Consider the following 24,693-nt stretch of genomic DNA (forward strand, 5'->3'; position numbering starts at 1 on the left):
AAAACTCACTGGAGTCATGCAATAATTTCAAGGCCAGAGACAACAGGAATTATCACAGAACCTTGTGTCTAAAGTAGAGTTTGAATGTGTTACTGTATTGTAGCTTGCTGTGTATCAGTGAATGGTACATTTTTCTTTAGTGTACCACCTATGTTAAAAATAAAGACCATCATGGTACTACAATATGTTTGTATGAGAGCACTTGACCAGATGGCGAAGATGAAACATCTTTGTCCAGCGTGTTTAAGGCAATGAGTAAAGAAATGCAGCAGTTCCCCAACTTGAATTTACATAACGCTGTTTACATTGTTCGATAATATCCACCTAACAAATATCTCTGCTGTCTTAAAGAAACCACATAACTCCAAAATGTTCATTTTTCAGGAAATGAGAAAAAGAAAAAGAAATCCAGCTCAAGTGGAGTTAGGTTTGTCGAAGCGCTTTTTAATATTTCATTGGTTCAATATTCTTGAGTGGTGCAACCACTCCAAGGAAGAGCTATGTCCCCATGTTTAGAGTACCAACATGTCCCTATGTTTAGAGTACCAACAGGGGGCACTGTTGCACCACTCACTTCAGACCGGTCTGATCTTTTAACCAACACTCAGGTAAAGGTTGTTCAATAGCATTGATTTATGAAGAAACTGATTCATACAAGATTCAATGATTTATAAAGAAAACAAACTGGCTAAAGGGGTGGTTAGCTGGTTTGGCAGATTAAAAAAAGAAACAAAAAAAATGGCGTTAGGTGGTTTCTTCCGGACAGCAACGATATGCTTCTTAACCATTACAAAGAAAATTAAATTCAAAAAGGGATCTTTTCAAACATTTATTTTTATATAAAGAGTTACATACATTTCAGGCAATATCTGCCAACTGCACCCAAACACTGTCTTGATACAAAGTAAAATGGAAATTCAACATATTACCCAAGTACTTTACAGTGAGGATAACATAACAAGTCATTGCCATAGGCTAGTTACTGACCTGTTTTTCTCTAAGTAATCTGAACATTTGTACAACATGTAAGCCTATTTCATTTTTGATATTTTAGGAGTTAACTGAAATGTGTATTAAGAATCAAAAAGGTTTGTCACTTTCATACCTTTTGAAAAATACAACAGTGCCATGATATTTTTAAAAATATACATGTTACTTGCTTGTGGGAGTTAAAGTATTCGGAGTTTGGCAACTTAAAAGCAGTATAATACGATAATGTTGCTATTATTCGCTATTATTAATATTTTTGAAAGGCAAAGAAGAAATACTGGGACATATTAAAGTATGATAAAAGAAGCTGCTTTAAAAAAAAGAAAGGTGCTAATGTAAATTATTTCCAAAAAGTAGTTTGCTACCGTTAGCATCTGAAGGGAAGCACACAGGTCTTTCCAGGACCACCACAGATCTTTCCAGGACCACCACAGGTCTCTCCAGGACCACCACAGGTCTCTCCAGGACCACAACAGGTCTCTCCAGGACCACCACAGGTCTCTCCAGGACCACCACAGGTCTCTCCATGGGTCTCTCCAGGACCATTGTGGGTCTCTCCAGGACCATTGTGGGTCTCTCCAGGACCACCACGGGCCTGAGGTACTGAAGCTGCTTAATGGCCAGGTGGTCCCCGCACTCTGCTAGGGCTTTGTCCAATATGAATTTCAGATTTTTAACTGATGTGAAATCCCGAGTCATGGCAAGGGGCTTCACTAGTGGGATCCGCATGCGTTTGAGAGAGATTCCCAGCTGGTTGTTCTCCTTGACAGAACTGCTTCTGAAAGCGTCACGCATTTTAAGCTGTGTCATTTCTTTATCCTTGGGAGTTTTCTCTTGTATGAACTCGAGAAAAGAGGACTCAAAGCCTATAGGCTTGTAGGTGGCAATGTCAAAAGGACGAGGTGAGGGGCAGTGAGGCTGGGTATCCTTCTGATTGTAGGGTTGCATCTCAGACATCTCATTTTTACGTTTTAGTGGTTGACGTACCGGAGGGTTGGGCACATTGCTGCCCTCATCAAGAGTGATGCGTAGTGAGGATGGTGGCGAGAGATCAACAGTAACAGCAGGAAGAAGCATATTAGACATCTGCTTTTTTGGTCGCTTCTCACGGATCAAACCACTTTGTGTTGTGGCAGCTGGCTCTTCTGTGTGCCCACCAGTGCTTGGTTCACCATATAGCACGTCGTCAGCTCCAACCAGGACATTATTTCTCTCTACAGGAGGTGGCTCCTCCTCTGGGAAGCCCAATGGCTCATGGTTATTCTTAACCAACGTGTCTGTGTTGATGGAATGTAGGCTCATGGGTGTGGGTAGTCCCCCTGGTTTGTCTGGTTCTGCCTGATATTCCATTTTGCGAACCCCATTGGGTGTGCATGCTGCAGTAGAGGTTGACCGGGCTGATTTCCTCTGTATCAGTTCCTCTAACTGTTCTGCACTGAGAACAAGCTTGTCTTCATTGTAAGAAAAGACCTCTTTACGCATACGGTGAACACGTGCATAGTGACGATGCATGCTCCTGAAGTACTTCACAACCGAATCACAATCCTGAACCATGCATGGGTAGACATGGGTAGATCGGTCTTGGCACATCTGTAATGCCTCCTCATGAGAGCGGTAGATAAAATCATCATAGCGTTGCGATTTAGATTTTGAACTTGGGACTTTTTCGTCAACATCGTCCTCACAGGTCACCTCTGAATGGGCATCATTTTCAGACTCAGGACCTTCTAATGGAGGTTCTTCTTCTAATGGAGGTTCTTCTTTCTGGGGACTAGGGGGTGCAACTATAAGCTTCTTTTGGCATCCACTGATTGACTTCTTGTGAGTGCTCTGCAGACGCAACACAAGTGAGTCATAGTATCCACAATGGGTATACAGACGATGTTTCTTAAGTGCACTGGCATTAATGAACATTCGCATACAGCCTTCATACTTGCATCTCAATGGTTCTGGTGGCTGACAATGAAAGTCACGAGTGTGACGCATCAGGCTGCTTTTCAGGTGGTAAGAGGCATTGCAGTTGGCAAAGTGACATTTGTATTGAGGCTGAGGTTCGTCTGAGAGTAAGACAGGCCTCTTTTTTGCAGAGTCCTTCCTTTCTTCAGAGGTGGGATGGACATCCAAGTCATTTTCCAGCAAGAGTTGTGAGCGATTATAGTGATGCACACTCTGTAGGTGTCGGACAAGCCCTCCCTGGTTTGAGAATGCAGCATCACAGTCCTTCACTACACAATGGAACGGCTTGTTGAATTTGGATAATATATAACACAAATTTCCTTTAGATACCAACCGTCTTGTTGCTCTGCCTTGGTATGAAGTTCCATCCTCATTTTCCACCTTTTGCTCACTGCCGTCACTACTACCCTGCTCTCCATCCCCTACCTCTGCTTCATCCTCTCCTTCCTCAACAGAGGGCTTGTCTAAGTGTTTCCCATTTTCTCTTCCCATCACACTTGTCCTTCTTATTTTGTAATTACGCTGCCAGCTGGGAACCTCTCTTTTCTTCACTTTAAGTCTATCTTTCACTAAAGATGGAGATGTGTGCATTGTAGGCTCTGTACTTTTACTTCCCTCAATCTTTACAGAAACATTGTTTACTATACCCACTGTAGCTTTGTTAAGTTTATGGATATTAATATAGTGATGCTTCAATGCACGCATCGATCTATGACTCTTAGAGCAGATTTGACACACAAATGGCGTAAAGGAAGTGCTTTTTAAAGAAGTCATCTCCTTGGCCTGTTCCTTGGTGCGGCGATGTTTTAAGTTATAATGACGCGATAAGCTGTAACTCAGTCCAGTTTTGAAGTCACAGCCTGGAAACTCACAGACATATGGCTTAGCAGAGGCAGGCAATTCTACAAGTTTTTTTTTGCCATTTTCCGATGCTTGCTTTAATTTTATGTTCACCCTCTTCTCACCCACGTTGGCCTGTTCCTTGGTGCGGCGATGCGTTTTATAATGACGCGATAAGCTGTAATTCAGTCCAGTTTTGAAGTCGCAGCCTGGGAAATCACAGACGTATGGCTTAGCAGAGGCGGGCAATTCAACATGTTTTCTTTTGCCATTTTCTGATGCTTGCTCTAATTTTATGTTCACCCTCTTCTTACCCACGTTGGCCTGTTGTTTGGTGCGGCGATGTTGCGTTTTATAATGACGCGATAAGCTGTAATTCAGTCCAGTTTTGAAGTCGCATCCTGGAAAATCACAGACGTATGGCTTAGCAGAGGCGGGCAATTCAACATGTTTTCTATTGCCATTTTCTGACGCTTGCTCTAATTTTATGTCCACCATCTTCTCACCCACGTGTGGAGGCTTCTTTGGAAGCAATACAACTGGGGAATTGGCCATGATAGCCTGGTGGAGGGAGTCTTGTGACGCATTGTTCTCTGAGGTAGAGGGCTCACATGGTCCATTGCAACAGGTAGAGGAGTTCAGGTCCAATTTGCCGAGTCCAGTTAGTATCTCCCTTAGAGTATCAGTGGGTGCAAGGTTTGAAGCGTTAGTCTCATTGAGGATGAGATGAGGGATTACTTTTCTTTTTTTCCCTGCCTCAGTGGATGGACATGGATTTGCAAGATCATTTTTGACCTTTTCCTCAGTCTTCAGCTCAGTTCCCGCATTTATCTTTTTGGATTTTGAGCCTCGCTCTTTGTCATGTTTGTGTTCTTTGTTCTCTAACTTGAGGTGCTCTGGGTGGGCACATTTCAGATGTCTCTGGACATCTCTGGCTCTGGAGAAGGTCATGCCACACTTCTCAAAACCACAGGTGAACTTGCTTCCATCAAAACACACAGCCACTGAGGTTATCACACTCTTGGGCTCATTGCTGCTAGATGAATGTGAGGAGGAGGCACAACTGGTTGAGTAAGAGGTTAGGTTGTCACCATTGACCAACTCCTCTGTCTTAGATTCCACACAATTCTTAGGGCTGGGCATGTCAGTGACTGTTTTAGATTCCACACACTTCTTAGAGCTGGGCATCTCAGTCAGAAGACGTTTCTGTTTAGCTCTTTGTTTCTCAAAGTCATCTTCTGAGAAAACAATGCTGTGTGTGGCTAAATGCTGGATGAATTCTTTTTTGGATAAGTAGAACCTGTTACATTCTGGACTAGTGCAGCTAAATGCTGCATCTCGGAAATGCTGCGCTTCATGGTGATACATCTGTCCCAAGTCAGCAAAAGAAACATAACAACCTTTGAGCTCACACTGGTAGTTAAGCTGATAGCCATGTACCTGTTTATGTGTGACAAGTGCATTAGAAGTTTCAAACTGAGCATCACAACCTATAACCACACACCTGTAAGGTTCATCACTATTGTGTACTCTGCGATGTTTGCGGTTGTGGTAAACTGACATAAAATGGCGTCTACAAAACGCACACTTCTCCCGTTTATCTCTCATTTCAAGAAAATGTTTCACATTCTCATCCTCCTTGTGCTCCGACTTCAAGTGGATATATAGATACTTGGAATGTTTAAAGATCTTTGTGCAGTGAGCGCCTGGGCATGGATATTCATCCCGGTTCTGCAAGTTAAAGTGACTGTAAATGTAATCAAAAGTGATATGCTCATCATCCTCCACCCGTTTCAGATTTTGTGTTTGCTTTACAAGGTGCTGCAGCACATCCGGATCATGTGTGGACTGATAATAAAGCATGACAGAGGGGTCAATGGTGATCTCACCTGGCTCAAAGTCATCCTCATCCATCTGTTTAAGCAAATCTTTCTTTTTCTTTTCATTACTTACACTTTTTACTGGATAATGAATGTGTTGTTTCAAGTGACGAACAAGCTCCTTTCTGCTGGGAAACCTGACCATGCAGACTGGGCACGTGTGGCCGTTGTCTTCTTCATGCTTTCTGGAATGGGTAAGGATTTGCTTTTCAGAAACCCACTTCTTGCAAAGCCGACAGTAAAACTTAGTTTTCTTGGTCTGATGGGATTCACCTAAACTTTCTGCCTTATCAGATGATTCCTTTTTGACATCCATGTTGTCATTTTGATCATCAATATATCTCAAATCCTGATGCTTAGGTTCTACAATCTCCTGTTCTTGTTGCAGTTGATCGTGTTTAACGCCTGTCAAGCTTTCCACCCCACCCTCCTCCTCCTCTTCTCCCTCCGACTCTGGCACCAGCCCTAAGAGGGAGATGCAGTGATATTTCAAAGTTTTCCAGTCCCAGAATTCAGGGTCAAAAGGCCAGTATGCTTTGAGAGCAAGGAAAAGCTCACAGCGCAGCGAGTTTGGGATAATTCCGTTTTCCTGGTCATACTTTTGGTCTTGGCGCAGGTACAGTTCTTCAAGGCAGCCAAAGCCCTCTTGACAAGGGCCAAGGAGAAATACTGTGAGTTGACAGGCACGCAACACCTCAAGGTCCTCTGGAAGAAGGCCGCAAACAGTCTTGCAGACAGAGATCCTTGTATCCGAGTCATTCTGCTTTGGAAGCTGGAGAGCTTTAACACAAAGCTCCACTGATGAAGCTAGTCCCAGGTCTTCTGCCTGAAAAGAGTCACACCTTATTAATATGCAGCAGTTGTTTGGTGGTCAAAGACATCAACTATTATGACTGAAATAGTTATATAACATGTATACAGCTCCTTCTAAAAAATATATATATTGTGTAAAAGTACAATTTCTTCCGTATTTAAAACCATTTTTTGTTTTAATCTTGATGATTATGGCAAAATCTTATCTCAAAATATTATAATATTTTACGAGACCACTAAAATGTTTTTTTTTTATCGAGAAATGTCGACCATCTGAAAAGTATGTTGTCTGCTGGTGTCCACTGACAGTGAAAACTTAACACTGGTTTCAACACAGCCATCTACCAAGAGATTTTAGAGCACTTCATGCGTCAGTCAGTATGTTGACAAGCTTTATGGAGCTCGATTTGGCACCTGCCCACAGTGCCAAAACTACTAGTAGTTGGTGTACTGACCATGGTATTACTGTGTACGTAGATGGCAGATGCCATACCCTAGCCTAGGGGGTACGATTATCATCGTAGAAAGCGAAGAAAAAGTTAATATACTTTTCAGATGGTTGACATTTCTCAATTAAAAAATCTTTTTAAGGCCTGGGCCGTGGCTCAGCGGCACCTTGGCTGGTAATCCAGTCTGGCAGTGTTCCGCGGGTTCGACTCCCGATCCCGACGGCCTTTACTGCGTGTCATCCCCCCCATCTCTCTCCCCATTTCATGTCAGCCTACTGTCTGTCCCTCCATAAAAAATATAAAACTAGAAAGGCGAAATAAAACAAAAAAAATAAAAATCCTTTTAAGTAATAATATTTTGAGATAGAATTGATTTTTAGATTTTCATGAGCTGAATGCCATAATCATCAAGATTAAAACAAAACAAAAAAGGGTTTAAATAACGGTACTTCACGTTATGCGCAATGAATTGAGAATATATGAAAGTTTCACTTTTTTAATCATTTTACGGAAGAAAATGAATTTCGGTCATTACACTCAGACTAAATACCAACATCCAATTATTTTCATTGCACTAGAACAGCGTTTCTTAAAACTTAATAGAATACATTTAGTTTAACATTTGGAGCCAAGGTCGTAGAAACACACTTAATAATCCAATTTCCGATGTACCCACAAACCAGAAATTGGAACATAACACATTTTGTTTCAACGCCCATGTTTGGGAGCCGGAAATGCGTCATAATTTAACTAAAATATCTAAATGGGAAAACGGTTTAATATTCTTACCTCTGTTCGAATAACTCGGACCAGGTACAACAAATGGTCGACCGTTTTGGCAATGGCACCTAGCTGAAGGCACCGCTCCAAGAGAGATTCCAAGGAAGGGTCAATCCTCCTCTGAAGCTTACTCCACAACAGTGTCAACTCCCTTTGGACAAGATGAAAACACAGTCGGGCTTAGTCTCGATTTAGACTTTGTTGTACAATGGAGTTGTACACTGATAACATACCAGCACATGTAACTAGCCCTGTATGACCCTGTATGATAATACATAGAACAAATGAAGGCTTTCTAAACAACAACTGTATGCATTGACTTGCTTTCACACACAACAAACCAAATATGACATGTATTATACACACCAAGAGCAATAAAGGCTTTGCTGTTGAAGCTGTTGCGTCAGGAAAGTGGTACACAAAATGAAGGCTGTATTCTCTTCCCCTTCTGTCTCCAAGTTACATGTGATCTCCAGCACATCCTTACAGTCGAGCCTAGATATCTGTTATGAGACAAGAGACAGCCATAGCAGGCAATTGTGAGCATTTGTTTGTGTCTGTCTTTTGACTTGTTCGCCCGGAGCCCCCCAAAAACCTGTAAAACTGTATTAATACAATTAAACAAAGAATAAGAATGTGTGTGTGTGTGGCTGAATTCACATGAGATTAATTTCCACTATACTTTCTGCACTTTGGCTATGTGAAAACAGGGCACTTAGCTACAGCATATGCTGTTGTGTTTCTTACTTTCTTCCCAAACAATTCTTGAAACTTGATGAGGGTCCATTCATATGCCCGAAATGTTGGGAAAAAGGCTAATTATAGTGGAAGTGAGTTTAAAAACAAGGTTATATTGCTGTGGCATGAGAAGAAAATTCTGGTATATGTAATTGTATGTCACATGCTGAAAATAGCCTATTTTCTGTGTGCAACTCCATTAGATGGAGTATGAATTAGATTAACTGTTATTTGATATGGGTCCCCTGTTGAATGGCAACACAACAAAGCTCTTTAACCACTTCAAAACAAACTACAGTAGTGAGTGAGGGGTTCCCAGCACGAATGCATCAGATGCAACTACGCAGCCAGCTGTTACAAAGCCAAAACAAAAAGTATAATGAAGGCATAAGAGCAGTTATGGACCCCCGGTTTGCTATGCTTTTTAAGTTATGGACACCAATATACGTTTTGTTTACGAGGAAAAATAAATTTCACACTTTTAGAGCATCATATTGGCATACCTAACAATAGATGCCAAAACAATGGGAAATTTCAAATTTGTGTGTATTTTTATATCAAAAGTCCATAAAAATGCTATTTTAATTACTTCCTTTGAACAAAAAATGTGCTGCGTGTCGAGGTCCGAAAGAATCTTGATTTCATTCACCCGTTTTATTCCCATTGCTGCACATTCCTACAAACACAGCTGGCTTTGATTACAGAACTACACTGTTTTTAATCTCATTCAAGATGACATCCAAGCACTGTATTACTCATTTTAACCTTAATCAGCGTGCTAAAATATGTATCTGAAAACAATATAAGTTAGAAATAAGCCACATAGTAGCACACATGCTGAGAGCCACTGTCTCTAATACTCATACTCCTGTAAAGAAAGAGATTAAACACGGATGTAGCCTGAAGGGATGCAAAGCTCGGATTGGTTCAGAAACACAGAAGCTTCAGTTTCAGACTGAAACTACAAAATAAAATGCCCAAAAGGCCATTGTACCCCCACTTTAATCTCTGGGACTGGGACCCTGCCTAAACTACACATTAAATTCAACAATGCTATTTAAAGTCGTTCTAACTCTTCCTAACTGTCCAACCGTCATATTTCAGAGGACTGCACAACACGATGGGGAACAAAGATGATAGGCACAATATTGGAGCAAGAGGCTGCTCACATCTTGTGTGTCTGATCGTAAACAACACATCTCATACATAACTGGCAGGACAGTCTCTTCAGTGAAACCTGATCTGCTAGTGGGAATTTCCTGAATGAGAGTGGGAAAATATATCCACATCACACCCACCCTGGCCACCCACCCTCCATTCACTCCACTGACTCCCCATTGCGTGAATTTTGAGGTGTTTCCATTCAGGAATTTAAGGGCTTGATGGAAACGCACCTACTGACACTGAACTCACATGGAACATAAGAGAGAAGCTAAGTGATGTTCTGTGTGGAAAATATGGAGCAGAAGTCTATAAAAGGACTGCTGGCCAAGAATTACAGACCCCTAAATATGCACTACTGTCTTGAGAGATATTGGCAGCAAACGACTGAAGCAAATCCGACAGCTGCTGCTGGCAAAGTTGGAGATAGTACGCCCCCTCCTGGTATAAAAGAAACTAAGGACATCTCCTTAAAATGATGAGTCAAAGTAAATCATCAACATCAACTGCCTCCCCCACGAGAATGCATTAACTAAAGGTATTTGCAGAAGGCTGCATTTCCGGAATTCTTCTGTTTTTTCACCCCTTTTCACAGCAGTCTGCAAGGACCTTATGAGTTAGTTGAGGCATTATCTTCAGTAGCACAACCTGGATGCAAACGATGAACCATTTCACTGGTGTCAGCGTTCCCTCACATTTTTACCAATTCATTATAATATAAAACATTTCCACAATATTTTACTAAATGTATAGGTCTATATCAGAGGATCCGAACCAAGCACGTGTAGCGGTGCTGGTATGCGGGACATGTCCCACTGCTACGCAAGAAGGGAATCCCAAGTTTTCCCGACCGTGAATCTGTAACTGTGCGTCACCAGGATTTTCAGCGGTGAAAAGTTGACTTGGTTGAATGAAGATACCAAGGATTCGTCAGTGACGTACAAATGTAAACACAACCTAACAAGACTACAACGCAAAATTATTATGGAGATATCAGATTGTTGTCCCGGTGCTTCCGGTTCATCGTTTCTGCTTGAGAGATCCCAGATGCAGGCAGCAGGAACTCAATACTGCCGCAATCTGGCAGAGTCAGGTTAGCCTGTGGAGGCTAGCAACGGAAGCTAAATAAAGGTACCAATAATATTTTTTAAATAGGTTTTAATCAAATCTTCTGTTTCTCGTGGATGGCCCAGATGGTAATAATAGCTTTCGAGATATCTCGTGGATGGCTTGGATTGGGGTAACTTAGTCACTCGCCTCCCCTCATGTCTTCAAGGTGCTCCAAGTGATATATTTTCATATATATTAATTATTAAAACAAGTTTGTTTAAGTTAAAGCTCCATATTCTGACTGTAGTGTGTGTTCAGTAACAGGGGTCCCCACGTCTATTCAGCTCAAACACTTTAAACACTAAGCAAAAACTAATTTGTCAGACTGCAAACAAATACGATTGAACAACAAGTGAAAACTACAGTTGAAAGGAAACAAATTGGATAATGGCCAAAAACATCTACAACTGCAGGTGCCTCCACCCTGGCCATTATTATTATTAAACTAACATCTATTATTAGGCATTAATAATTGTGCAGTCTGTCATTACCAGATGTCAGTCAGTGGAAGTCTGAAGGGAAGGTGAAGGATGCTCAGCAACTGACTATTGATAAAGTAAAAATATTTTGCAAACATTTTCAAAGGTTGGTCAACATTACAAATTAAGCTTCAAACTATTTGGTACAGCCTTACACGATTCCCATTCTAGATGTAAATAATACCTCTGTGATGGCCTCCTCACTGGGCAGCAGATGACATAGCAGGGAAACGTAGGTATGACGGAACGTGGCTTGGTTGGAGATGAGGCAACAGTCAGTACAGGCTTTAGCAAGCACTACTGCCTTGGTCACCTCGCCCATCTTCTCCAGGTGCTTCACTCGCATTTCCATGAATCCCTCCCCCTCTAAGCTGATGTATGCATCAACTAGGGAAAGAGGAAGAATAGAAAGGCAATGAGAAATATGAGATAGACTTAAATAATGTCACAGACACTACAAACGCCTCCCACACACACCATCTCAAAATCTAAATCTTGGCATTCAAGTGAGTTACCAACCTTCTTCTGGACTGATATGCTGACCGGTGAACAGGGCAGTAAGAACTTGGTTGCACCACGCTCCACCCTCTCCTGTGATTTGGAGCAACGCTTGGAGGTCTGTGCTCCCATACTGCAGCAAGTTGTCATGTGCAAGCTGCAATACACAGGAAGTAAGTGTTAAAAATGAAACTTGATATGGTACCAGGCCAATCAAATGTAAATTCAACTGTTGTGAACTGTATGACATGGCTTGTTTTGGAACATTTTCCCTGTGATATTGATACCCATTAGGCTATGTATTCCTAGCCTCGGTATCCAGGCTTTTATTTTCGTTCATATTCAGCTCAAAAAGAACCTGGGGAAACCCATTGGAAAATCTGGCATAGGAAGTGGGAGCAAACTTGTATTTCGCTAACCAATAACAGTGCAGAGGGGCGTCACTCCAATATTGACATCAGTGTTCTCTGCCGTTTTCTACCGGGGAGAGGAAGAGGGCAGCAGGCACACAGATCAGTGAACCAATAGGATCAACCGGCTGTTTTCGCTGGCACCTGCCCCTCTAGACCAGAAATCACACAGGCTGGGGTAGGCTAATCATTGTTGATGTTCCTTTACATATGAGTGAGTGACATGGCGTCTGGTAGCTCGCCTCGGCTTGCTGCTGCTGCGGGAGCGTTTTCCAGACATAAACCGGAGATCTATACTACTACGATGAATTCCTGTTCTGTCTATAGAAGTGTCTATTTGTACGTCTCTAAATGTTTTGATGATTTGAACATGGTGGACCCTATTGGAAACAAGTGTAATGCTTAATTGGGTCGTCCACTCACAGTTAACAGCCTTTGTATTGAGTTTGTGCTTGAAATGTACTGTAATTCTGCAAACTGTTAATAAATTCTTCAATCAATCAATCAATCAATACTGATGGAAGAGTAATAGTTGAAGATGAGCTACTAAACTTAGAGATAAAAATTAGAACTTTGAGTCACGATGAGATCGTGTTGCTGGCGACGAGCAGTTTCACCTCGGAACGGATAGAAGCTGCTAAGAAGGCACTGTTTGTTGAACGAGTGTGACATCTTGTGCCTCCAAGAGACTTGGCTTGCCAAACAAGATTTGGACAAGTTAAATACAGTACACAATGACCTCCATGGTGCTGGTGAATCCACCACTGACCTCAGCACCAAACTGGTTGTTTCACAGTTGTTTCAGTTAATTTTAAGTTCTGTATAGAGATTCAAAATGTTACACTTTCTGTTGTAGTTGTAGTGTAGTTTGTTAAACACGTTGGGAAACTTAACAATGTTTAATTCATTGACTACAGGCGATAGAGTGAGAGACAATGCGTCGTCAACGCTGCATGCCCAGCTGTGCATGGGTTGAGACGAGTGGATGTTTTTCTTTTCTTTTCTTTTAACATGATCGCAACTTCAGTTAGCGTCTTGTGTTGTTGTTGTTTTTGGAAGCTGTTGCTGAATTAAGGACTTTTCAGATGGAATAATTTATTTGGAACAATAAAACAAGAAGACACGCAGCAGGAGGACTGCACAGGTAAGAGGAAAGAGGTAGAAGACTACGTTTGCACCCGACAAGCTCAATTGTTCAACCGTGTAAAACATGTGTGGCTCACGCAGTTTATCAATTTGACCCAACATGAAACCTGCATTTATTTATTTTTTTATTTTTTTTGTGGCTTTCGCCTTTATTTTATATTTTTTATGGAGGGACAGACAGTAGGCTGACAGGAAATGGGGAGAGAGATGGGGGAAGACATGCAGTAAAGGCCGTCGGGATCGGGAGTCGAACCCGCGGCACACTGCCAGACTGGATTACCAGCCAAGGTGCCTGGACCATTGAGCCACGGCCCAGGCCGAAACCTGCATTTATAACAGTGAAGGGCCCGTTACTTTAGTATTACCCCGCTCTGAATCTCGCTGTGACGTGTGTGTGTGTGTGTGTGTGTGTGTGTGTGTGTGTGTGCGCACGCCCAGTGGGGGCAGTTATTAAGGCAAAGTAACGCAAAAGAATCAAACCACTTGGCAAATGGCAACACAACTACAATACACAAATATATCTCTGGTGTTCATGTTCATGTGCGCTACACAGATTTGTTCTGAGCGGGACGTTTGGGGAACATTGGTTACCGTAATGACTGGAAAACTGTGCAGAGGGAAAACGGTAAAATGAACTGCTATGGGCGCCGGTCGGGGCACATGGGCACAACAGCCACTGTGGCCATCTGGGCATATACTTTTTCGAGGGGCACACGGCCAAAGAGAGGGGCAACGACGGCCATGGCCGCCGTGGCCGTCATGAAATTCCTGCCCTGGTTACAAGTACAATATTGAGCGAAGTGGAGATGCCACATGAATTTCATTACCAAATGAGTTTGGTACTGTGTACATTGGGGCGATCCATTCTATTCAAATAGATTTATACAAAACTATGGTTGATCTTTAGAGCTTGATTGTTTGTTCTTTAATTTTATTTTTCAAAACATGCAATTCAATATTATTTAGTTTAATTAGTAAAATGCACCTTACAACCGTACTTGGTATGCTCTTTTTCCACTTTGTGTAAATCAAGTCATCATCCCTACAATTGTCTTCACAATTTCTTCAATCTACTGTTCTTTACCTGGACAGCATGGTGAAACTGATCCCAAGCTTCATAAGGGATGTCATTTTCAGGCACTGACAGCAGCAATTCAAAACAGCTCCTGTAAGCACAAAAGTGAAAATGTGTTTCCCCCAGGCATGCATAATTAGGCCCCCAGTCAATGGCCCCTGCAATTTCACCACACTACAGGGGCATTTAAGTTTGCTTATAATTCACATAAACTTATATATCACGAAAATACACAGTCTATGACTGCAGTCAGTGCTCAGTCTTTATGTGTCACTTTGGGACATACACATCTTCACCTTTTAGCAAAGCATCCACATCCCGTAAACACATAAAACACTAACCACTGAAAAAAGACACGTGTTTTAATGTAAGTCATTAACACTTTAATTGCCCGGAACTATTTAATCCATTACATTCATGCGCCCAGTCGATTTATAAACACGGACGCCTTTTCCGGACGGACCGGCCGGAAGTTCATGATGTTGTGTAGCAGCTAACAATAGCCACAGCACTTTAGAATCGATCGACAACAACGGGAGACAAGAATAAATCTATCGAGACTAGCGACTGGACCGCGGAGCGCCGTCTAACACAGGATCTTTTTTCAGAAAAAGACGGGATGATTTAGATCGCGATTTATGAACGTTTTAAGATTTTCGTTTTCATCAGCTAAACAGAGGAGGGAGTTTTTTGATGACGTCTCAGTCTTGCGCGTCACCGAGGAGAGCCCATTTTCCTGGGAGTAGTATACAGTTCCAAAATATAATCATGCAATTTTAAGCAATAGCCAAAATGTTTTAGTATATAATTGTCTCCACCGGCCGAAGGCATGGGGAGAGTATGTTTTGCACTCCATCCGTCCGTCCGTGTGTGGACAGCTAATCTCTGGCACCGTTGGCTTGTTAGTAATAAAACAGTTCTAAAATATTCAGCAGACACTGTGTTTTCTCAGATAATTCGTTGAGTTAGACAGATGCAGAGCCTACCCTACAGTTCAACAATACATGTCTTTGAATTAAAATAACATGCATTTTCTGTACATTTGCTATTTAATGAGTACTGTATGCATTACAGCATTGTGTAACATTACACATAGCAATAATACGTTAATTTTATTTTCATAAAAATTTGGCGCAACCCACGGCCGTGCGTCATGACGCACGGTCCGCAACGACGCCCGCACGTCGAGGCGTGCGTCGAGACGTCGATGAAAATAACGACGTCGTCGTTCGTCGAGGAATGATCTCGCTGTCTCTCATGAGGATATATACAAATTAATGTATCAGATCGGCGACTGGAAAAATATGTGCACTTTTCTGTGGTGTAAGTAACACCAGTGAATCCTCCAGAAATCTATACATTTAATCTCATAATGAAACCTTGTTTAATGTAATAATCATTAGTACTCACAAAGCAAGTCTCTTCAACACGAGGGCCACACTGTCTGACTCTGGGGTGAGGTGGTTCCTGGCGGCAGCAAAGCAGTTTATGGACAGGCAGTAGACCTCCAGCAGAGGAAGACCATGTTCTACCGAGTTTCTGCTCCCAGCATAGTGCATTAGTGCCTATAAAACAAACAACCATTAGAGTTGGGTCCAACAGCCAAATAGCATATCGTTGCTGTTGGACAAAAACCTTGTATCTCCATATTTTACCTTAAATTATGTTGTGTTGTAAATGAGTGCCTTACTTCGTCACAATAAGTAATAATAATAGTCACACAAAAGTAGAAAAATCACACCTGTTTGAAGTGAGGGGCGTATCTTATCTTATTATACATCATCTCATGAACAACTGAATTTATGTGATTGGTTAGCCAATTTGCTCGTCTATGATGTACATTTTCCCTTCATTGTCAATGGCATTTAATGTTTGTGTTGCCACACATTTACTTCATATTTGATGGACATATGACGTAATTTCTCCTTTCATTGTCAATGGCAAATATGAGACATGTGGTGATAAAAGCTGTATAGGAGGCCCTCAAAAATAGAAGATCTACATGCTTGTGAGCTCGTAGATCTATTTTTGAGGGGTGCTAGTCCATCTATGTGCAGCTTTGAGGGCTTTGTGTAAACACAAACATTGAAGACAAAAGTGAGGACGCAAATTGTGATTGGCCAGAATGAGATGATGTACAGTATGATGATGTGACGTATGATGATAAGGCGCCCCTCATTCACACAGGTGTGATTTTCCTTTAACAAATTGTAAGTGAAAGTACTTTTTTAACCAATGAAATGAGTGCTTGTAACTGAATAACTGAGTGCAGTCACTCAAAATCCCCATACATGGGAATGCCCCGATATATGGTGCCCAGGTCTCGTGACATCATCAGGGATGGAGCAATTAAGTCCATATATGGACTGAGATCCCTGATGTCATCAATATTGGCCAGCAGCAACTCTACATCTGACCTCAAACCTCAAACCCTGGCTTAGATCTCCATTTATGGATACATGTCAGAACCTGTTCTGACATTCCATATGTTGATCCTTCCCCATCCATCCTTCCTCTTCGATGTCTCCCTTTGACTGATACCTGTCCATTCAAACTCTAGACAGGCCTCCCCCAAAGTTATTAGTGCACGCAGCCGTGCCCGGCCTGGCCCTCATCAAACCCTGTACACTCAAGAGAATGTCCCCGCTACCATTCTTAGATCTCTGCAGCTGACCTGTTCTGACATTCCATATGTTGATCTGACCTCATCAAACCCCGTACACTCAAGACATGCTCCTTATATGGCCAGTACAGAATTCATAGTAGTAGAGGAGGCTGAATAAACAGTCAAAAAGGACACGCACATCTAAACCTATTGGCTGGATCAAAATAACCTATTGGCTGGATCAAAATAAAGTCACAATGAAGAAATGAAAAAATCCACACACCAATTGATGCTCCCAAGATATCTTTACTGGTAGGTAATGCTTCGGGCCGCAGCCCTTCCAGTTTTTTTTGGAATTTTTTCATTTCTTAATTTCTTCAGTACAGAATTCATTCCATGTTATCTGACCCCCCATGCCAAAGCGCCAGCGGTCGCCCAGCAGTCTGCCGTCAACAAAGCGGATGCGTGCACGCGACCTCGCCCTTTGGCGTCTTACTGGTTATGTTGTGGCTACAAGACATACGACATGGTAATGTCACAAAAACAGAATCTCATGGGTATAGTAGCAATGTAATACGCTCTGCACCTCATCAACTTGTAGACACACAATAATGTTAATCTTAGCCTCCTCCCCCCACCCAAATGTTTAGCTGCACTAGTGAGAGCATGGGGTTCTAAGGATGAAAATGATGGGTCATTCAAAACACTTCAGCCAGTTCAAGGCTTTTACTCGTTTAGACTCGTTAGTGAACTTTGCATTTGTTTATCACTGATGTGATCCAAAAGATGGTAATATTAGATGAGAGGGGTTGGACACCCATGAGAGATGCCAGTCTAGACCCAACTGCTCCCAGCTGACGTTCCGTCTTGTGTGAGGTTCTCCTTATTGGGCCTAAGGGTATTCAAATATAAATGCACCTGACACAGGCAGGCTTGGGTGTCATTAGAAGGACGTTGTTGTTTTTTTAAATCACATTGTAATTGTTTGCAAGGCTTTTCTCATAATTAAGGAATTCTTGAGTTGAACTATATAAAACAAATATGACAACATGATCAACATGAAACATGTTCACAAAGCACAAGTAAAGCTATTAGCTAACCTCATTGCTGTTAACAAAGACAATGTTTAGTTTTTCCTGATTTGCCTGACAATAGAAAGTATTTTTGATATAATCTTGGCAAGAATTTGATGATTAATGTCCAAACAAGACCTAGATATTTTTACACATTGTATTTTCCAATTTATAGCAAGTTAGGCTACACCAACATATGTATTGTAAAGTACTTTTACAAGTTTTATTCTTATTAATGAAAAAAATTACTGTCAATTTATAGACAACTTAATATAAAATTGGGTATGAACACTACCCACGTTACTAAGGCTCTCCATATAGGGACCGACCATCAAGACTACATTACCTGAATACTCATATATGGGCATACCAACACTAACATCATCACTTGGATCTTCAGATGGGAATGACGACATCACTCTGACAGCGGAATAATGACACCTCACTTTGACAGCAGGCTTACACAGTATAAAAGGACAGCTCTCAGCTTCAAAACCTCAGATGCCAACCAACGCACACGGTATCTCCAATGATCTCAAATCCCCAGTCTACAGGACCCAAGCAAGACACAGGATACAGAACATAGGACACAGGACTCAAGACACCACAGTGACCACACCCAAGGCTTAAGACCCAAGATTCAAGTATCAAGATCACCTCAACACATACGAACCAAGGCATCTGGCCTTACAACCCAGACCCCTTCGTACCATATACGACTCCTACGCCGCGGCCCGAGGTATCTGGCTTAGTGGCTTTACAACCCAGATGCCTTGCATTGCTTCACCAAGACGGTACACCTGTTAAACATCCCGGTTTAAGTTCTAATTGGACACCACTGAGGCGAGCCCTAAATCTAACCTTTGAATAACAGTCCTTATCGATCCTATTTAACACCCATGATTTGAACCCTGTCCCCCACAGGGGAGACAAAGTTTCTACTTCTGAGTGTGAGAGATTCAAATACATTTTAAACGGCACGCATATCAACCACACTGCAATGAGATCTTGTCTCTACAACAAAATTAAAGTGAAAGTCATTAAGAGAATATGAAAGTTGCTTAGGCCTTATTGTTGACCTATAATACAAAAAATGTATAGGATATATAAACAAAGTAAAAAAGTGTGTGTGTGTGTGTGTGTCTCCACTGCTAAGGTAAACACGAAGCATCAAGGCTCCATTCAGCATCCCAAGAGTCTCATTTGCAGGGGGCGGACACCTTGGTGCCCAAGGTTAGTTCTAGTCTATATAACAGCTACTATTTTAATTCCCCTTAGTCTAAATATACAACCTGCCGAACGTGGTTTAATTCTGGAGGAGAGCCCTCCCCCCCAGAGATAAGACTCATGACATCACACAGGAATGCTTCCGATTTGAACTAGTTCAACCAACACGTTTTACTGCATACATTAGTTAGAGCTTATTCATAACGTAAGGCTTATGCTGCAGAAAAAATATATAACCGGTACAACTGACCAAAATAACGATGATAATAATAACATCCACTGCATGCACTGAGCTACAATCATTACATGATTTGGGGTAACTAGATATACATGCATACTGTGTGCGCCCCGCCCCACACACATCTGTTCCAGTACACTGCACAACTCACATTGTTATCTGACGTACATGCACGGTTTGAAATCTTTGAAGATGTCCATAAACAAACCTAGTTAACTTTTATTTATTTAATATTGCACATTTAGCAGTTTTGCAAACGAGCAAAAAAAAAACAAGGCTTCGAAAGAATTGTCAACATTGCGTAAGCTTTAATGCATGAACGTTATTTGCCACACAAATGTGACAAAACATAATTGATTTGTGCATTGCAAACCGTGAAAGAAAAAGTATTGTTATTGTTTATCACGGCAGAAGCTAGCGGGCCATAGTGCTTGCTTGGCCAGGCCGTCGTCGTGTAGCCTGCTTTGCAGACTAGAAAGCGAAACAACCTCGCTCGGTTAATGTTATGCGAAACTAGCCGATCTGCAAGCTTACAACGCGTCGCAGTGCGACCCGTTGTGAGCTTGCAGATCGGATATTTTCACTGCGCGGCACGGAGTCGGACACAGCCGTGCCAACTAAAGCCCAGGCTTTAGCCAGGGTTAGCATTGTTTTTGAGCATGCACACACTACACTACCTGACAGAAGTTGTCGCAGTATTCGGTGGAAGACGATGAGGATATTTCTTGTTGCCTGAGGACGTCTTCGAACGTTTTCAGTGTGGCCAGCAAGGTCTCCATCGCCACCAGAGTGTCCTCGGCGGTGTCCAGGGCCCGGTCGCCCCACTCGGGCTCATCCGAGGGCTCGACACTGTTCTCCGCCATCTTCGCACTCCGCCACAGCGCGTATGCAGCTTTCTGTTTCTGTCATGTGATAACGATGTGAAGTTGAACCGAACCCCCACACACACTCACTGGCGTCGCCCAAACCAGCTTCAATAAAAACAACTTCCTGTGAGTGTGGACACACTTCAAAATAAATGCGCACAGTTTTTCGAATTCAATTCAAAGGAGATGCAAATGGAATGACAAAACATGCGTTTACATTGCCAAATCAAACAAACAAAATAAAACAATGGAGGTATTTGTAGGGGCAGAGCCTCTTAGATATAGATGGATCTGCTCTGGTAGGGGATCTGTACTGTAAACACTAAAACAGCTAGCCTATGTTGCTGTAACTGACTGTTATAGAAACAGTTATGGTATCATTGGTGAGGGTTGGTGCCAGTGGTATAAAGCTACCTGTATATTTGAAACAATCTGGGAACCCATTGGCAAAACAAAGGAAAAGCAGCGCCCTCGCCTTTCCTTTGGATTTGCGTGAGTCAGCAGTCTGTCCCGAGAGTCTTTGAAATAAAGCTTATTGAAACAAAAAAGGGAAAATATATTAGTAATGTTTTGAAAGCATGAAGCAACCCATTTCCGACGGAGCTGTATATGAAGTTGAATTGGTACATTGACCGTGTTGTTTATCAACAATCAGTATTTGTATGTGGATAAAATAGTGCATTCGATGGGTGGATTCATACTACATCGGGTGCAAATAGACACCAAGCAATGCAAATATTAAATTAACGTGTGAGAAAGACGAGTAATTTAGCACTGTATCCTTCCGTTTTCATATTATTCCAAATAGTGTGTGCTGCCCTCTCCAGGCGTGTAATATACTTGTTTTTGTTTTTTCTTCTGTTGACCCGGAAATAAATCAGTCTTTCCGATAAACACGTGTTAGAGGTAAGCAAATCCAAAACACTTTTCAGCAAAGAGCACTGATTAATATAGAAATATAAAGAGTTAACGGCATATGTTTTGGTCTTGCAGTTCTGTAAATAGGCTATAGTGTGAATTATAACATTTAAAAGTCCCTTTTACAGGTGTACTGTGTTGTTTGGTCTGGTACGTGTAACATGCAAGTTTATCATGTTGCTAGCTTAGCAAAATCAACGATGTGTAGGCTATATTACAAAGTTTAGATGAAGAAAATCCCAGCACTCATTGTATGTCCTTCCGCATGATTTGTATTTACCTCTGACGAGAATGAACATACTATATTACATAGTTTAACAAAGTAGTAAGTCAAGAAATTGATCCGTGGCCGACAAACGTCCCCTGATCAAGCATGGTTATGCAGTTGGCATAGCCATCCTGAGACTGTTGCCATTCTAGAGCTAAAGAGGAATTTACTTCTGTAACGAAATTTCAATTTTATTCCTGTTTCATTATTTATTAATTATTTCATTGAGTTATTTTCTAAATTTGTTTTGCATCACTGTAGTCTGAACGGCTCATTATTTAGTGCATATATAGTGCAGTGCACAGCAACTTGCAAGTGTATCTGGATGATTTCTGGAAAGCGTGTCCCGGTAGAGAATGTCAACATAGGCTAGCTGGCGGATATTGGATAAGGGGATAATTGCACGATGTTTACTGAGGAAGGAGACTGTTCAGCCAAAATACTGTTTTGATTGAAAATGTTATTCACACAGTATGTAGAATGAGTACATTTCATATGAAAGCATTGATTGAAGTATAACAGTTTGCAAAATTACAGTACATTTCAAGCCCAACTCAATACAAAAACTGTTAACTGTGAGTGGACGACACCATAAAGCATTACACTTGTTTACAAGAGGGTCCACCGTTTTCAATTCATCATAACATTTAGAGACAGTAAGACTCCCTTCCATTCATATTATCGGATCTGGGAGAGTTGCTCATTGGATATAGTCTCCATACATGGGGATATTCGACTAGGTCGTCGAGCTATATGACATATCCGACTAGCACGTTGGATTATATGACATGTCTAGTATGACAATCCCTATATTTGGACCGGGTCGACCTAGTGCTGATATTAGATCGATGTGGTAGAACCCATATGGATAGATCTTATTGGCTCAGTCATCGTGACAATGCATAGTCGGATATAATAGAGGTCTGCTCAGAGCTTAGAAGGCGAAGCATCCTGGTTTAAGTTCTAGTTGGACACCACCGCGGCTGGCTCTAACCTAAGCAACCAGCAATAGAGCTTTGAGCTATTTTATAGAGACGTACAAATATACACTTCTATATAGCCAAAACAGGAAATTATCATAAAGGAGGTAAAAAGGGGGAAAATACATACAGTGAGGGAAAAAGGTGTGGGTGGGGGACAGATTTTACGGGGGCCAGTTTCGAATTGCAGCCGTCCGTAGGTGCCCTTTGAGTCAAGTCATGTCTTAATGACAGTTGGTAGGGCGTGCCACATTTTTGTGGCATAGGAGCAAAATGAATTTAGTCCCTTGTTTGTGCCGAATCTAGGTAAAACAAGTCAATACAGAAACTGCTACGAGGATGAAACCAGGAAAATCACTAAGACTTGTTTACATCAGCTAGGTTCCTCCATTTTCAATTCATCAGAACATTTAAAGACGTACAAATATACCGGTACACACAGGAAATCATCAGGGAACTCGACTTTGCATCCTCCTGGAGCTCTATTATTTCAACTTTCAGATCAGTGTCAGACAAATGGACCTTCACAATGTCACAGCTGCTCAATCCATCCTTCTTTTACTTTACTTTCCATGTATACCCTCTCTGTTTTATTTGTATTCATCGTTATCTGTTGTATCAAACAAACCTAGTACTAAAGACATTTAGTAGCAATTCTTCCTTCTCTCACAGGGACTTTTTTGAGGGGCACTAGCCCCTCCTATGTCCAGCTTTGAGGGTTTGTGTAAACACAAACATTGAAGACAAAAGTGTGTAAACACAAACATTGAAGCTAAAAGTGAGGATGCAAATTGTGATTGGCTAGAATGAGATGATGTAAGATGATAAGAGCACTTCACACAGGTGTGATTTTTTTTGGTCAACTGTTTGCAATATACCAAGATACAGGGGAAATCTGTCATTTGACAAACATACAATCATTACATTTGGATAAAATTACATACTTAATTTTCCTGCCTAGAACCATGGGGAAGTCCGTGCAATCAGGAAACCACAAGACCAGGAAAGAGGGTAAGAAATGGAAGACAAAGCGCAGGGTGAAGGACATAGATCAGATCCACTCTGATATGAAGCCTGAGACGGCAGTGAAGCTGCTCAACCAGGAGGAAGACTTTGATGTGACAGGATGTGCCCAGCACTACTGTTTACATTGCGCGTAAGTGTTTTCCTTATTGAAACACATTAACCCTGCCATCCCTATTTAGTATTTTGGGCATATATTTGCAATGCTCTGGAAGTCTTTCAACTGTTAAATATGAAATGTCTTTGATAAATTAGAGAGCTTTCTGAATATACTATACAAACAGAATACAAGTATGCATGGACATTATGTATGAGCACAGAAACATAATATAAAATATTTTGACCTGACAGGAGGTCTTCTTCAGGGAATGTGGCATACATACTTTAAATGTTAACATTTTGTTTTTTCTGTCCTGCAGGAGATATTTTGCTGACATGAAAACCCTGAAAGACCACTTTAAAACGAAAGCGCACAAAAGACGGTAATATACCCTATTAATTTACTATTACAACTCTTGATTGAAGGCATAGTAGTATAATATAATTCTAAGAAGACTAACTGAGGAGTCATAAGATTTTCATAACTCACTCTTTGCACCATCCAGACTAAAAGAGCTCAGAGAGGAACCTTATACCCAGGCAGAGGCAGATCGAGCAGCAGGTATGGGTTCCTACATCGCACCCAAAGTTGGGCCCAAAGTGAAGACACAGTCTGTGGAAGAGAAAATGGATTAAGAACAAACAACATCAACGAATGGACTGATTTACTCAATCACAGATTAATAAATTGGAATATGCCACCAATGGAGTGGAGTGTGGAGATGGGTGGGCCTTTTCCAAATGGCTGATGCTTAATTTAATGCTTTCTGTGACAGTCTTTTCTCCTTCAGTTATGTTATGCCTTCCAGAACCAATAAAAACCTTGCCTTGATTTGGTTATATTTTTTTGCAACATTGTGCACGTGTTTAAATATGACCTGTTTGTAGATGATGTGAATTCAATTCTACACATGATAATAAACTAAAATAAGATAATGAGTATTGAGGGGAATTTATTATGATGATTGATGATGATGATTATTGTATACTACATTGGCTAAAATCGAGGCATGATTTGGGTGGGGGGGGAGATTTCCGGAATAACTATAATTATGGTTGATGACTAACCAA

The 24,693-nt window shown here is 41.4% G+C and overlaps 2 protein-coding genes across 3 annotated transcripts; one reads left to right on the top strand and one right to left on the bottom strand.

Annotated features, from left to right (window-relative positions):
- Positions 1-818: 818 nt before the first annotated feature.
- On the bottom strand, positions 819-20,437 carry rlf (RLF zinc finger). The gene is made up of 8 exons (XM_079527168.1): positions 20,146-20,437; positions 15,736-15,890; positions 14,335-14,416; positions 11,716-11,851; positions 11,381-11,583; positions 8,075-8,211; positions 7,718-7,859; positions 819-6,492 (listed from the first exon to the last, which is right to left on the bottom strand). The coding sequence occupies exons 1-8, from the start codon at positions 20,329-20,331 to the stop codon at positions 1,321-1,323; spliced, it is 6,213 nt and encodes a 2,070-aa protein (XP_079383294.1). The 5' UTR covers positions 20,332-20,437; the 3' UTR covers positions 819-1,320.
- Positions 10,387-24,454, top strand: znf593 (zinc finger protein 593). Of its 2 annotated transcripts, none has more exons than XM_079527171.1 (4): positions 10,387-10,397; positions 23,462-23,656; positions 23,943-24,005; positions 24,129-24,454. In XM_079527171.1, exons 2-4 carry the CDS (start codon positions 23,466-23,468, stop codon positions 24,256-24,258), a joined length of 384 nt encoding a protein of 127 aa, XP_079383297.1. In that variant the 5' UTR covers positions 10,387-10,397; positions 23,462-23,465; the 3' UTR covers positions 24,259-24,454. The 2 variants fall into 2 exon arrangements, with proteins under 2 accessions (XP_079383297.1, XP_079383296.1); XM_079527170.1 differs by lacking the exon at positions 10,387-10,397 and adding an exon at positions 21,122-21,240.
- The last annotated feature ends 239 nt before the right edge of the window (positions 24,455-24,693 follow it).

Source organism: Electrona antarctica (assembly GCF_951216825.1).
Source record: "Electrona antarctica genome assembly, chromosome: 18".
In the NCBI taxonomy this organism is placed as follows: Eukaryota; Metazoa; Chordata; class Actinopteri; order Myctophiformes; family Myctophidae; genus Electrona; species Electrona antarctica.